This window comes from Orycteropus afer, unplaced genomic scaffold (assembly GCF_000298275.1).
Source record: "Orycteropus afer afer isolate SDZICR_OR568_19922 unplaced genomic scaffold, OryAfe1.0 scaffold00054, whole genome shotgun sequence".
Classification (NCBI taxonomy): Eukaryota; Metazoa; Chordata; class Mammalia; order Tubulidentata; family Orycteropodidae; genus Orycteropus; species Orycteropus afer.
In genome coordinates this window covers 4,030,509-4,046,808 of record NW_006921641.1, presented here as the reverse complement: position 1 = coordinate 4,046,808, position 16,300 = coordinate 4,030,509, and the positions used below count along the sequence as shown (strand labels likewise).

Below are 16,300 nucleotides of genomic sequence, written 5' to 3'. Positions count from 1 at the left end.
TATGCATGTGAGAGCTGGACGATGAATAAGGAAGACCGAAAAAGAGTTGATGCTTTTGAGTTGTGGTGCTGGCGAAGAATGCTGAAAGTACCACAGACTGCTAAAAGAACTAACAGATCTGTCCTGGAGGAAGTGCACCTGAAATGCTCCTTCGAAGCGAGAATAGCCAGACTTCGTCTCACCTATTTTGTTCATGTTGTCAGAAGAGACCATTCCCTTGAGGAGTATGTCATGCTTGGTAGGGTGGAGGGTTGACAGAAAAGGGGGAGGCCTTCAACGAGATGGATTGACATGGTGGTTGCGATGATGTGCTCAAGTATAGAAGGGATCAAGGAGCGTGGGATCAGGCAGTGTTTCATTCTGCTGTGCATGGGGTCGCTATGAGTCGGAAGTGACTCAACAACACCTAACAACAACAACAATAACAGAGTCTGTCCTTAATTGTTATTTTCCTGTTTTTCATATTTTCCTGAAAGAAATCACATACAATGATTTGTCTTATTTGCTACCTCTTTGTAGTTCCCAAATCTGTATTTCCAGCCCAAATTGCTGTTGAATTCTCAAAAGTCCTATCTTTCTGCCTTCTATTCATTTTTGCCACAGCCAAACGTATTTTCTTCTTTCTTGTATTTCCCATCTTAAATACTTCCATTCTAAAATACCTACTTGTCTTCCCTCTTTCTCGCTCATCCCTCCCCAGACCAACCTTAATTGGCCACAAGTCTTGCTTAATCATTCTTTAATATTTATCTGTGCCCTCCTTCCCATTCTTATTTTTGTTCTACCTACTAAGGCCTTCATCATCATTTCCTTGTCCTGTTAGAATAGCCTTCTGTCTTCTAATTCTGATTCTTACTCGTTACTAGTTGTCTTCTATCTTGCTAATGTGATCATTCAGAATTTCAGGTGTAGACATAATATTTACCTGTTTGAAAATCCCCAAATTATATTTTAAAAAAGTACAATTATTTAGTCCTGTGCAGAAAAGCACTCACCAACCTGCCAGTATAGCCGCTGCTTCATCTATTTATAGTATATGTAGCTTCCTTGCTATGTTAAGTTTTCATGCCCTTGCACATGTTGTTTTCATTGTTTGGAATATCTTCATCCCATTTTCTTGCTGATCTTTGAAGGCTCGGCTCAAATGTCAGCTCTTCATGTTTAGGCTATTTGGATTATCCTTACCTTTACTCACTATTTTGTACATCCATGGTAACTTTTACAGACTTTTAATTTAGTACCCAAAGTACTTCTTTATGTATATATAGTGCCTAAGGCATTTGACTGCTAACCAGAAGGCTGGCTGTTCAAACCCACCAGCCACTCCTCGGAAGGAAGACTGGGCAATCTACTTCCATAGAAGGTATCGCCTTGGATACCCAAGGAGGGGTTTGTATGAATTGGAATTGACTTGATGGCAGTGAGGTGTTTTTTTTGTTTGTTTGTTTTTGTTTTTTCAATGTATGTATACACACACACACACACACATAATTTTCTATATACATAGAGAGAGAGGATTTTATATGTATATATAAATTCTGCAATCTGAAATGGACCAAACATACAGTCAAGATGTGTAGATTATCACTGGTGACTGGAATGCAAAACTTGACAACAAAGAATGATCACCAGGAGTTGGAAAATATGGCCTTGGTGATAGAATGACATGGGAGATCTCACAATAGAATTTTGTAAGACCAATGACTTATTCATTGCAAATACCTTTTTTCAACAACATAAATAGTGGCTGTACGTGAGGACTTCACCAGATGAAATACACAGGAATCAGATTGACTACATCTGTGAAAAGAAGTGATGGAGAAGCTCCATATCTTCAGCCCAAACAAAGCCAGGAGCTGACTGTGGAACAGACCATCAATTGCTCATATGTAAGGTCAAGTTGAAGCTGAAGTCAATTAAAACAAGTCCACAAGAGCCAAAATATGACCTTGATTATATCCCTCCTGAATTTAGAGACCATTTAAAGAATAGGTTTGATACATTGAACATGAGTGACTGAAAACCAGATGTTGGGTGAAAGAACATTATACATGAAGAAAGCAAAAGGTCATTAAAAAGACAAGAAAGGAAGACCAAAATGGATGTCATAAGAGACTCTGAAACTTGCTCTTGAACAGAAAGTAGCTAAAGCAAATAGAAGAAATGACAAGATAAAAGAGCTGAATGGAAAATTTCAAAGAGCAGCTTGAGAAGACAAAACCAATTATTATAATGCAATGTGCAAAGACCTGGAGTTAGAAAACCAAAAAGGAAAAACATGCTCAGCATTTCTCAAGCTGAAAGACCTGAAGAAAAAATTCAAGTCTTGAATTGAAGTATTAGAGGATTCTATGGGCAAAATACTGAATGATGCAGGAAACATCAAAAGAATATGGAAGGGAGACTTCTGGTAAGATGGCGGAATAGCCAGACAAACTACACTGACCCTCTTAAACAATGAAAAGAGAAACCAATTGACACAGATACAGAAGATAATCCTGGAGCCCTGAGCTTTGAAAGAAAGGATACAGAAGTGGATTAAACAACAACTAGTAGAAAAATCTGACTGAAAACAGCAGTAAGGAGACAAATGGAGCTGTGGACTGTCAGCTGTCCTGATGGCATGGACAGCCTGAATATTTCCAGGTGGTATTAGTACCTGAGAATTAACGTAAAACTGACCCCTGCTCACCCAAGGCTCCAAGGACTACTGTATGAGTAGATGACAGATGAAAAGGGAAACAGCAAAGAAGGAGACAAACTGAGCTGTGGACTTTTGGCTGTCCGGAACGTGCAGCCTTGTGAATGTTTCCAAGTGGTAGCTAGGCACAAACATTTTGAATGTTTACAGGTGGTGGCCATTTTGGAAATTTAAAGTGTCAGCATTCTCATTCATATTACAGGGACCAAAGAATAGGCTTCCTGTGCCAAAGACAGCACAGACATACAGGAGGCTGATGACTGGAAAGGAGACAGGTAGTGAGTGCATAAGTGCTGCCAACTAGCAAATAGAGGAGCACAGTACTTTGCTTACTCAGATCCAAAGAAAATGAAAACTTTGGGCAAATCACTAATACACAATCACCAATTAAATAAAAACACAAAAGCAATACAATATCTCAGAGACAACAGACCATCACAGTCCACACAAAGAATCAAGATAAAGCAGTAAAAACAAGGGACAAGGATACAGACCCAGAATACATCCTAGAGGAAGAAACAGCATTGGGACTCCCTGATAAGGAATTCAAAGGAATTATATTTAGATACCTTCAATGGACTGAGAGATATATTAAGGAAAACACTGACAAAATTAAGAAAAACACACAGAAAACCGTAGAACAATTTCACAAGACAGTACAAGAACAAAATGACAAAATAAATTAAAAATTAGCAATGATACAGAATCTACAGCTAGACATCCAGAAGATTAATACTGAATTCTCAGAAACAGATAACATGTTTAATGGGCAAAGGAGTAGAATTGAATCAATGGAAGACAGAATTAGTGAGATTGAAGACAAGTACCTCAGTACTTCTTTGGAAAGGGATCAGTCAGAAAAATGATCAGAACAAAATGAAGACAGCAAAAAGGTTCATGTGAGATACCATCAACAGGAATAAGCTACGTGTAATTGGAATTCCAGAACAGGAAGAGACAAATAAAACCACAGAGAAAATTGTCCAAGATTTGTTTGAAGAGAATTTCCTTAATACAATGAAAGACAAGAATATATCCATTCAGGAAGTCCAATGACCCCCAAACAGGATAGACCCCAAAATAAAGTCACCAAGACACTCATCATCAAACTCAACAAAACCAAAGACAAAGAGAATCCTGAAAGCAGTATGGGAAAACCAAAAAGTTATCTACAAAGGGCAACCAATAAGACCGAGCTCTGATTTTTCAGCAGAAACCATGCAGACGAGAAGGCATTGGGATGGTATATGTAAAACCCTGAAAGAGAAAAATTTCCAACTAAGAATTATATACATGGCAAAATTGCCCCTCAAATATGATGGTGAAATTAGGACATTTCCCAAAATGCAGAAATTAAAGGAATTTGTTAAAACCAGACCAACCTTACAAGAGATGCTAAAAGGAGTCCTTTGGGCAGAGACCCGACAACAGCAAACAACAGCCGACTATTAACATATATGATGACATAACCCAGAAACCAACCCAGTTATGGAAGTATCCAAAGTAAATAGGCCTACAAGTAAACAGGGAACCAGAGACATCAGTTGGCAAATGAAAACAACTACTAACCAGAAAGAGGGAAAAAATTGTGTTTTAAATTTTTAATTGTGTTTAAAAATTGTTTAGTTCAGAAGGGACCATTTCCTGGAGAAGGATATCATGCTTGGTAAAGTGGATGGTCAGTGAAAAAGGGGAAGACCTTCAAGGAGATGGACTGATACATTGGTTTTACACTAGGTTCAGTTATAGCAGATATTGTTATGTTAGCCCAGGACCAGGTGGTGTTTCGTTCTGTGGTATACAGGGTCACTATGAGTTGGAGCCAACTCAACGGCACCTAACAACAACCTATTTTATTTTTGTTGTTGTTGTTGGTTGAGCACATACATAGCAAAACATATACCAGTTCACTCTCTATGGTTTTTAATATGTGTCTCCTGCTGTTTCAAGGATAAAGATTATGTTTTACTCATGTTTCTGTTCCCAGCATGTGGGGAAAAATGAAAAGGGTGCATAATTATCTTGTAATCATAGGCATTTTGTTCTGTCTTGTCAGTAAAACTTCAGCATAGTCTGAACTACTGATGAGATACGGCACTTTGACCACATGTTCCTATAATGAATTCCGGGAGAATCTTACATGGTGAAATTTCTGGGGAATTTTAAAAAATTTTGATAGTAATTTTTGGAAAGTTATTGTTTACAGGAAAATTGATAGAATCATTGGTGCAGTGCATTAACCTCTCTGCTTCAGAAGTTACTAGTTAAGTTTTTTATTTATATGTCTCAATGAAGCAAATGGACATATTTGAAATCTTTCTATTTTATAAGAAGATCAGCTAAAAAGTACATGGTGAGAAAATGCTAGTATTTTTTCCTTCCTCATCTATGTTCATATTAATTAACATAATTATTGTTATTTTTTTACTAAACTTTGGTGACAAAAATGTCACCACCACCCCTTTAGGACACTCCCTTTAGCAGTAGTGGCCAATTGTAATGAAACAAGGTGGTGTTTTACATAATTAATATTCAGTAGATTGAATTATAAGATACCCAGTGAGGCATACATTTAAGATTTATAATTGTTTTTCCTTTTAGTAATTACTTTGCTGTAGACACTGCCTCTGCCATAGCCATTGCTCTGATGACATTTGGTACTATGTATCCCATGAGTGTGTACAGTGGGAAAGTATTACTACAGGTAAGGTTCTTCTTTCAATGTGCATGTTTAATGTTATCTATGTTCTCTTGTAATTTGTAAATTTATACATTATAAAATTGTTTGTGTTCTTCTACTGTAAAATTTTTATCTTCTGGGGTACATTGTTAGAAATGAAGTAGAAAAGTAATCTCTGAAATTTATGTAGTAAGGACCAGATAAAATTCAGTTGACTCGTCAAATAGGCACAAATCCTTATGTATTTGTATTGTAAAGCAAAATCATGAAATTAAAATTTCTTGCTTCTAATAATATTTCAAGTGACAGTTTTCCTTAAAAATTTACTTATTTAGTGAAGGAAGATGGTGTCATACAGATAACATGTACTTTTAATCTCTCTTCAAACTGAGACTCTGAATAACTAGGTAAAGTAGATACAAATAATAGTACCAGAGTTATGAGCAACTAAGGAGAAGATAAAATATTAGAGTCAGTTAAGGTGAATAAATAGAGCCTATTAAACAACTGGGAAAAATAAACAAACCCACCCACTCAGTGGAGATGGAGAGGAGTCATTAGAAATGCAAAAGAGGTTAAGGATGAGGAAAGGAATTAAAAAAAAAAAAAAAATCATTGAGCCCAGAGGCACTGGGGACTCAGAATAGCCACATTGGGAGTTTTTCGAGGTGACCTGGGGCTCTGAGTGAGTACAGTAATTTTACTGGGAAATGGGTCAAGAACCCCCTTGGCTTGGGCTGCTGTGGAGTCCAGAAGGGAGTAGGGTCAAAGGAGAAACTCTTTCAGAATAGATGGAGCCCCGGAGCAGGTGCACGACAGTCAGCTCGGATCCAACTCTTCGGAGACCCATTTTGGCACAGAGTGAACCTGGGTACTGGGATTTTGCAGCTTCTTGATACAAGCAGTAGGTGGTGGCCCTCTATCCATTGGGGTGTCTGTCAGATTTGAACTGCTGATCTTTGATTGACAGTAGGGTTTCATCATCATAAGTAGATGCCTCAGAGGGACCCAGACTGCCCTGTCTGTGCCTGCATCGTTGACTGAATTATCTCACTCCAAATGCAGAAAACTCCTTCTACCTTTCTATCCTGGGGTTCACTTCTGGTGCCATTTTTTTCTTTCCTTTTTCTTCCTCTTCTCTCCTGCCTCATCCATTCAGAGAAACACATGAAACTTCCACCAGGCATCCAGAGCTATTACACTGAACACCTCACCCAGTAGACAAGTAACACCAATAGCTCCTGTGCCACGGGATCAGTGACAGATGGTGGACAACACTTGCTCGTTCCAACCTGAAATCCTGTTCACACTGAACAGAGACCTGCACCCACATCCCCAACAGTGATTCCACCAAAACAGAGAGAGGTGGAGAGAAACCCAGTACACCTGACTTGGTAACCAAAGAACACCTGTTCCACACTTTCAGATATAGCAAAACATAAAATCAGGGTGAAACAAATCAATGCATAACTGAGAATTAAAGGCAACAATTTCAAAACGTCTATGAAACTAGAGACAACCACAAATTTAAAAAAAAAAAAACAGACAATAGAAATAAAAGCTCAGGGTAAAGAATTATCAATCATGGAAGAATGTGCAATAGAACTATTTGAGAAGGAATTCAGAAAGTGTATGTGTGTGTATTTCTGTGTGTGTGTGTGTGTGTGTGTGTATATATATATAGCATCTCTTGTAAGGTTGGCCTGGTTTTAACAGATTCCCTTAGTTTCTGCTTATCTGGCAATCTCCTAATTTCACCATCATATTTGAGGGACAGTTTTGCTGGGTATATAATTCTTGGTTGAAATTTTTCTCTTTCAGGCTTTTATATATACCATCCCATTGCCTTCTCACTTGCATGGTTTCTGCTGAGAAATCAGAGCTTATTCTTACTGACTGACCTTTGTAGGTAACTTTTTGTTTTTCCCATGCTGCTGTCAGGATTCTGTCTTTGTCTTTGGTTTTGATAAGTTTGATGTTGATGTGTCTTGGTGATTTTCTTTTGGGGTCTATCCTGTTTGGGGTTCGTTGGACTTCCTGAATAGATATATTCTCATCTTTCATCATATCAAGGAAGTTCTCCTCCAGCAAATCTTGGACAATTTTCTCAGTGGTTTTGTTTTTCTCTTCCTGTTCTGGAATTCCAATGACACATAAGTTGTTCCTTTTGATGATATCCCACATGAACCTTCATTTTGTGGCTTTCTTCATTTTGTTTTGATTTTTTTTCTGATTGATCCCTTTCCAAAGAAGTATTCAGGTATTTTTCTTCCATCTCGTTAATTCTGTCTTCCATCAATTCTACTCCTTTGCCCTTCCAATGTGTTATCTATGTCTGACAATTTGGTATTAATCTTCTGGATTTCTGTCTGTAGATTTAGAATAATTTCTAATTTTTCATTTTGTCATTTTGTTCTTGTATTTTCTTCCAAAATTCCTCCAGGGCTTTTTCTGTGTTTTCTTTGGTCTGTCTCTCAGTCCTTTGAAGATACCTAAATAAAATTCTTTTGAATTCCTTATCAGAGAGTTCCAATGCTGCTGCTTCCTCAGGGATGTGTTCTGGGTCTATATCCTGCTCCCTTGTTTCTACCACTTTATCCTGCTTCTTTGTGTGGACTGTGATGGTCTTTTGTGTCCTGGGCATTGTGGTGTTGTTGTATTTAGATCTCTGTTAACTTTTTGTGAAGAGCAGCCAAAGGTGATTCAGGCTCTTCTTGGTGGTTTTTTATTATTGGCCCGTTGGTGGAGAAGGAGGTAGTGGCTCTTGCTCAGTAAGTGAAGTTGCAGGAGGTGTGAGTGTAGTTGTGTCTTATGGGGACTGTTGTTGTCTCCCACTCAGTTAGACACAAATTACAATTGAATAACCATCAAAAAACTAAAAGCACATGGACAAAAAACTACACCATGGAATCACACAGGAACAGTAACCAAAAAAAGAAAAGAGGGAAAAGGAAGAAGATAAAACAAGAAAACCTGCAATATCTGGGGATAGGGCACTAAGAGAAAAAAAGTAGAGAAGGAGAATAATGAAGGGAAAAAAAAATGGGAAAAAATGCAAAAAGTAAAAATAAGGAACGGGGTTAACCATGAGAAAAAAAATGGGGGAAAAAAAAAAAAATTTAACCAGGAACAGGGAATAGAAAAAATGCTGAAAACTGTGACCTGGGAGTGGAAGATTAAGAATAATATTAAAAAGGACAAAAGTATTATTAATAATAGTTATTTTAAAACAGACAAATACAAGCAAACTAATCACCACAAAAAAGAAAGCGAAAAAAAAATAAAGAGAAAAAAAAAAATTGGTGGAGGACAGGGCAGGGCACCCAGGCTCCGTCTGAGCACACAGACTGTGATGGAGTTCCTGTGAGCCCAGAAGGTAGGCAGGAGTGGGGAATGGCCACACCTCCATTCACCCAAGTGGGTGTGGGGAATAAGAGTAATGAGGAATGTGGTACCTTTTCACTCTTGCAGGTCCGGAGTGTCCTTGGGGTTGCTGGAAAGCAGAACGTGTTCTTAAGCCCCAGGAATCTGCGAGAGCACTGTCTCTTTAAATATCCCAAATAGTCAAGCCGCTTTTAAACCTTCAAAATGGCAGAACCTTCCAGACCGGCAAAAGTCCACAGCTCGGCCTGCCTTTCTCTTCATCTTCTTCGTTTATTCCCCAGCCACCAGAGCAGTCCTCTGTGCAGTCCCTGGCTAGCAGGGCTGATTTTTAGGTTAATTCTTAGGTCCTACCACTTCTCGGGAATCTTCAAGCTGTCTGTGCCATCAGGATTGCTGCAAGACCGCAGCTCCATATGTCTCCTTTTTTGGTATTTTCATGCAAATTATTCTGCTAGTTGGGGTTTAGTCCATTTCTATATCATCCCCTTCAAGGCTCAGTGGTCCAAGATTATCTTCTGTGTCTGTGTTAATTGGTTTCCCTTTTCTTTGTTGAAGAGGATCTGTGCAGTCTTTCTGCCTAGTCTGCCATCTTGCCAGACCCCCTCAGAATAAAGATTTAAGAGAAATGAGAACCTGAGAGTTATATGGGATGACATGAAAAGAAACAACATATGCCTGATTGGATACCAGAACAAGAGGAGGCAAAAAAGAAAAGAAAGATCACTGAGAAAATTGGTGAAGACTTGCTAACAGAAAATTTCCCCCATATCATGAAGAAAGAATAGATATGCTTCCAAGAAGCTCAGTGAATCTCATACAAGATAGATCCCAATAGACAGTCAACAAGATATTATAATCAAACTTTCCAAAACCAAAGACAAAGAAAGAATCTTGGGAGCAGCTCTGTAAAAACAAAGTGTCACCTACAGCGGACAAGCAGTAAGAGTAAACTCTGATTTCTTAGCAGAAACCATGCAGGCAAGAAGGCTATGGGATGGCATATATAAAACTTTGAAGGAAAAGAATTGCTAACCAAGAATTATATAGCCAGCCCAACTATCCTTCCTATATGAGGGTAAAATCAAGACATTCTCAGGCAAACAGAAATTAAGGGAATTTGTGAAAACCAGAGCAACTCTATAAGAAATGCTAAAGAGAATCCTTCTAATGGAGAACCCACAACAGAAAACAAGTTAAAATCAAGATACTTGATACTGCCACTTAGAAACCAAACCAGAAATAGATGCTCAAAATAAGCTCTTAAAATAATGTACGCAGAGAAATACGGGAGTCAATCTGCAGATGACACCGGCAACAAAGCAATTAGAGGGAATAAAAGTTTTAATTACAAAACTTCTAAATGAAGAGGAAGATAGGACAATGTCTTTATAGAACAGACTGTTCCAAACTTAGGGAGATAAGAATTTACTTCAGGGTAACCACAAAGAAAATTAACAATCCTCCTAAGCAAACTCAAAGAAAAACACATAGGCTTAGTAAGCACAAAACAAACAGTAATGAATAAAAGGGAAAAAACATGATAACACAATGAATTCACCACAGAAAAATATTTGGAACAAGAAAATCAACAAAAACATGATAGAATGACAGCAATAAATTCATGCCTATCACTAATTACACTCAATGTCAATGGACTAGAAGCTCTGGTGGCATTGTGCCTTAGGCATTTGACTGCTAACCAAAAGGCTGGTAGTTCAAATCCACCAGCTACTCTTGGAAGGAAGGTTGGCCAATCTACTTCCGTAGTGATACCACCTCGAAAACCCAAGGAGGAGTCTCTGTGAGTCGGATCCGACTTGACAGCAATACATTGTGTTGTTGTTGTGAATGGACTATATGCACCAGTCAAGAGAATGAGAGTAGTAAATTGGATAAGAAGAGAAGACCCATCAATATGATGCCTACCTTAGACTCAAAGATAAAAACAAATTAAAAATTAAGGAGTAGAAAAAAATCTATCAAGCTAATGGCAACCAAAATCGAGTATGAATGGCAATAATTTCTGATGCAATAGACTTCAGGGTGACAAACAGCATAAGGGGCAAAGAAGGGCATTATATGATGCTAAAAGGGTCAATTGACCAAGAAGATAATAGATATCTATGCATCCATTTGAAAGAGCTACAGAATACATAAAGTAATGTTAACTGAATTGAAAGGAAAAATAGACAATTCTACAATAGTAGTAGGAGACTTTAACACACCATTTTCAAGGAGGGACAGATCAACTAGAAAAAAACTCAACAAAGATACAGAAGAACTCAACAACACAATCAGCCAACTTGACCTCATAGATGTAACACAGAGCACTCCAGCTGACAAAATCACAATGCACATTCTCCTCCAGTGCGCATGGATTATTCTCCAGAATAGACCATATGTTAGGACACAAAACAACCCTCAATAAATTCAAAAATACCGAAATACTACAAAACATCTTCTCAGATCACAATGTTATAAAATTAGAAATCAGTAATAGGAAGATCAAGGAAAAAATACCAAATATGTGGAAACTAAATAATATACTGCTCAAAACCCACTGGGTAGCAGAAGAAATAAAGTGTGAAATAAAATAATTCCTAGAAACAAATTAGAATGAAGATACAACTTACCAAACCTTGGGGACACAGTGAAAGCAGTACTCAGAGGTCAGTTTATAGCAATAAATGCACACATCATAAAAGATGAAAGAATCAAAATCAACCCTTTAACTCAGCAACTCCAACAATTAGAAAAAGTGTAACAAAAGATAGCTACAGTATCCAGAAGTAAGGAAATAATAAAGATCAGAGCAAAAATAAATGAAGCAGAAAACAAAAATAAATAAAAATCACAAAACAAAAAGCTGGTTCTTTGAAAATCTTAACAGCATTGACAAACCACTGGCAAATTTAACTAAAGAAAAGAGAAGATGCAGATAATATGAATGATAAACAAAAAGGGCAACATCCCAACAAAGCCAACTGAAATAAAAGAGATAATAAGAATATTACAAAGAATTGCAGTCTAACAGATTCGAGAACCTAGAGGAGATGGACAAGTTTCTAGACCTACCTTAACTATCCCAGTTAGAGATAGAATACTCAAACAAAAGAAGAAATTGAGCAGGTCATAAAAAAAAAAAAAAAAACTCCCCACAAAAAAAAGTCATGGCCCCTTTGGCTTCACTGGAGAATTTTACCAAACTTGGGTAAGAGCTGATATCTATACTATTCAAACTATTCCAGAACATAGAAAAAGATGGAATATTCCCAGATTCATTCTATGAAGCAACCTTAACACTGATACCAAAACCAGGGAAAGACACCATTAAAGAGGAGAACTACAGACCAATATCCTTCATGAATATAGATGCAAAAATCTTCAACAAAATCCTAGCCAATGGAATCCAACAACATATCAAAAAAATAATACATCATGACCATGTGGAATTCATACCAGTTATGCAAGGATGGTTCAACATCAGAAAAACAATCAGTATAATCCACCACATGAACAAAAGAAAAGAACCATATGATCATATCAATCGATGCAGAAAAGGCATTTGATAAAATCCAACACCCATTCCTGTCCAAAACTCTCATCAAAATAGGCATAGAAGGGAAAATCCTCAACATAATAAAGGGTATGTACACAAGAACAACAGCCAACATTATTGTTAACGGAGAAAGACTGAAAGCATTCCCCCTGCAAATGGGAACCAGACAAGGAAGCCCTCTATCATCAGTTCTATTTAACATTGTATTGGAAGTCCTAGCCAGGTCAGTAAGGCAAGAAAGAGAAATAAAAGGCATCAAAATTGGGAAAGAAGCAAAGCTATCTCTATTTGCAGATGACATGATCCCATACATAGAAAACCCAAGAGACTCAGCAAAAAAATTACTGGAACTAATAGAAAGGTTCAGCAAGATTGCAGGATATAAGGTCAACATACAAAAATCAGTTGGATTCCTCTATATCAACCAAGAGCCCTCTGAAAAGGAAGTAAAGGAAAACAATACCATTTACAATAGCTACTCAAAAGATAAAATATTGAGGAATAAATCTTACCAGGCACACAGAAGACCTGTACAAAGAAAACTACAAAACACTGCTATAAGAAACTACATAAATAAAAATGAAAATAAGCTATATAAATGGAAGAACCTACCTTGTTCATAGATAGGAAGACTGAATATTGAAAATGTCAATATTACCCAAAGCAGCCTGCACATTCAATGCAATCCTGACCCAGATTCCATCAGCATTTTTTAAGGACATGGAAAAATCAATCACTAATTTCACATGGAAAGGAGAGAGATCTCAGATAAGCAAAGTACTGCTGAAGAAGAAAAACAAAGTAGGCTGTCTAAAAACTACTAGACAGCCACAGTAGTTAAAACAGCATGGTATTGGTAGAATGACACAGATAGACCAGTGGAACAGAACTGAAAACCGAGAAATAGACCCATCCATCTATGGACAGCTGATCTTTGACAAAGGACCCAAACTCATTAAATGGGGGAGAAATAGCCTCTTTAACAAATGGTGCTGTCAGAATTGGATATCCACTTGCAGAAAAATGAAACAAGACCCATACCTCACCCCATACACAAAAACAAGCTCAAGTTGGTTCAAAGACTTAAGTATAAAACCCAAAACTATAAAGCTCATCAAAAATAAAATAGGGACACATCTAGGGGCCCTACATGAAGAACACCTACCCCAGGGTGATGCACCCATCTACTCTAGGGAGATGCACCCCTTGGATTAATCAGCCATGAAATACCAGAAGGGCAGCATTCACATAGGGAGAAAGCTGGACAGACAAAAAAAAAAAAAAACCCGCTTAGTTAAGAAAGGCACGGGGCAGGGTGTGTGTTGGGGGTAGTCACATGGATGGTAGGGGAGAAGAGTTTTTATGGTTGGGGATCTAATCTGGGTGTGAAATCAGATGTGCATGAACTGTTGAATGTAAAACAAATTTGCTTTGTAAATTTGCACCCAAAGCACAATAAAAAAAATAGAGGCAAAACAAAACAAAAAATTTACTTATTTAATATTACTTAGGAACTTGGGTGGGGTAGTGGTTAAGGCATTTGGAGTAAATCAAAACGTGGGTGGTTCAAACCCCCCAGCCACACTCTGGAACAAAGATGGGGCACACTTTTAAATCCATAAAGATTTAAAGCCTTGAGAACCCAATGGGGTCTTTATGAGTGGGAATCGATTTGATGGCAGTGAGTTTTCTTTTTTTAAAATGTTACTTAGTCACTTACTTTCCCTTCAGTAAATATACTTCCACTGTATAATCTGGTTATGATTGTTTTCCTATTTTGGATCAATAAAACTTTTAAATTTCAAGCTTAAAATTAAAAATGACAGATTACTACTGAGTGAAACAACAGAAACAGCTGTGGACAAGCACTTAAATTCAAAGGTAGTTTCCCAGGGTTGGATGTGTAACCACTGTTTTCTTCTGTCTCACCCTCATGCCTTTTCTAAAACTTAGGGCCTGTGGCAGCATCCCCAGAAGCAGTCACAGTAATAGTTCTACAATGCTGTGGCTGCACAAAATGTTCCTTTGGATTGGTTGGTAGTGTGGTTCTTTAAAGCCTTATGTAGTTTTGGAGCAGCTTATTATGAAATGATCATGGGAAGATTCCTGATGCTTGTCCTATTGTTGTTGTTGTTATGTGCTGTCGAGTCGGCCCCGACTCATAGCGACCCCTCCTTGGGTTTCCGAGGCAGTATCACTACGGAAGTAGGATTGCCCAACCTTCCTTCCGAGGAGTGGCTGGTGGGTTTGAACCGCCAGCCGTCTGGTAGTAGGGCCCATTGAAACCCTCTTCACTAAATCACAGTAACCTATGTCATACAGAGGCCGTTATAAGACCTAATCATTTTTTATTTTAAAATTTTATTTATTTTGTTGTTGAGAATATCCACAGTAAAACATCCATCAATTCAATAGTTTCTACATGTATAATTCAGTGACATTGATGAAAACCCAATTATTTTGGTTTCAGGACGTCTGTTGCAAAAAAATTTTTTTCTCCCTAACTCAGCCACTGCCACTGAGTCGACTCTGACTCATAGTGACCCACATTGGGTTTCCAAGGCTGTAGATCTTTACAGAAGTAGATTGCCTTATCCTCCTCCCATGGAGCAGTTGATGAGTTTGAACCGCTGACCTCCTCATTAGCATCCAAATGCCTTACCCACTACATCACCAGAGCTCCTTTTTCTCCCTAGGTTATTTATATTTTATTTTATTTTTCTCTAGACAACACCACCTCATGTTATTGGTCAACTGGATAAACTTATCAGAGAGGTAAGATGGAATGACAAATAAAATCATTTTAATTTATAATTAAGGAATTGAAAGAGTGGGTGCAAATAGTACTGTATTTTAGGGAATTTTATGTTCTTTATAATCACACAGAAGGAGCCATCATATAGTGGCAATAATATAAAATTGTGATGAATTGTCCAGCTTGGAAGCCAAATTCACTTGAAATAAATGTGGAAAGTGTTGGTCTAACAGCTGTATAAATATTTTTTATAACTATTCAAACCTAGGATTTTAGTAAAGTCAAAACCTACTTTCACATGTTGATTATTTGACCATGTATGGACTTTCTATTAGAAATTTCCATCTGCTGACTAATGAAGGAATAAGATAATTTAATTATTTGGATGTTGAAACTATTTTAAACTACTGGTTATTGGTATAACAGAGGCCACTTTTTCCAATATGGTTGGCTACTTGTCTTAGTTAGTGAAGCCTAGCCGTGGGTATGTTTCCTTTGCCCAGCATCCATATAACATCCTGTGTTGTGGAGAGGTTAGTTATAAGAGAATCCAGAGAAAGAAAGAATTAAGAAAGAAAAGAAAAGAAATCTCATACCGTAAGTGTTAGATATAAATATATGCCATATTGATAAAGTTAAAAGAACTATATACGCTGTTGAGAAAGGTGTGGTGGTGCTGGTTGGGAGGTTAAGACTAAGCAGTCAGGACTTAATTCTGCAAAAATTGGGGCATGTGAAAAATTGGGGAAACAAGACTTAAGTCGGCACTGATCAAGTAGGAATGATACCTTGAGTGATTTGAGGTATCTCTTGGCTAACGAGTGTTCTCCTGCAAATTTGACCGTATGTGTTTCTAGGCTTAGAGCAAGCCCATAATACGGCTGGACTGTGTTGGATATAAAATGCAGGCAACTTGGATAACCTGTTTCTATGTTACTTATTTTTTTTAATTAGGTATCTACCTTGGATGGAGTTTTGGAAGTCAGAAATGAGCATTTTTGGACCCTAGGTTTTGGCTCATTGGTATGTTTGCTACATATTACTTTAGTTACAGTTTAAAACATAGTTTAATTTTAAAAACTGAGGAAAATACTTCTTTAAAATATTAATACAGCTTTTGATTCCCATTGCTGTTCTATGTTGTTATGTTGTTGTTAAGTGCCGTCGAGTCGTTTCCGACTCATAGCGACCCCATGCACAGCAGAACGAAACACTGCCCGA

The 16,300-nt window shown here is 37.6% G+C and overlaps 1 protein-coding gene across 1 annotated transcript in view; it reads left to right on the top strand.

Moving 5' to 3' along the window:
- Window positions 1–16,300, top strand: part of SLC30A6 (solute carrier family 30 member 6) — a 62,069-nt gene that overhangs the window by 40,245 nt on the left and 5,524 nt on the right. The window contains exons 10-12 of the mRNA XM_007938797.2: window positions 5,303–5,405; window positions 15,052–15,099; window positions 16,034–16,102. Coding sequence (XP_007936988.2) covers window positions 5,303–5,405; window positions 15,052–15,099; window positions 16,034–16,102 — 220 coding nt within the window. The remainder of the gene's footprint in view (window positions 1–5,302; window positions 5,406–15,051; window positions 15,100–16,033; window positions 16,103–16,300) is intronic.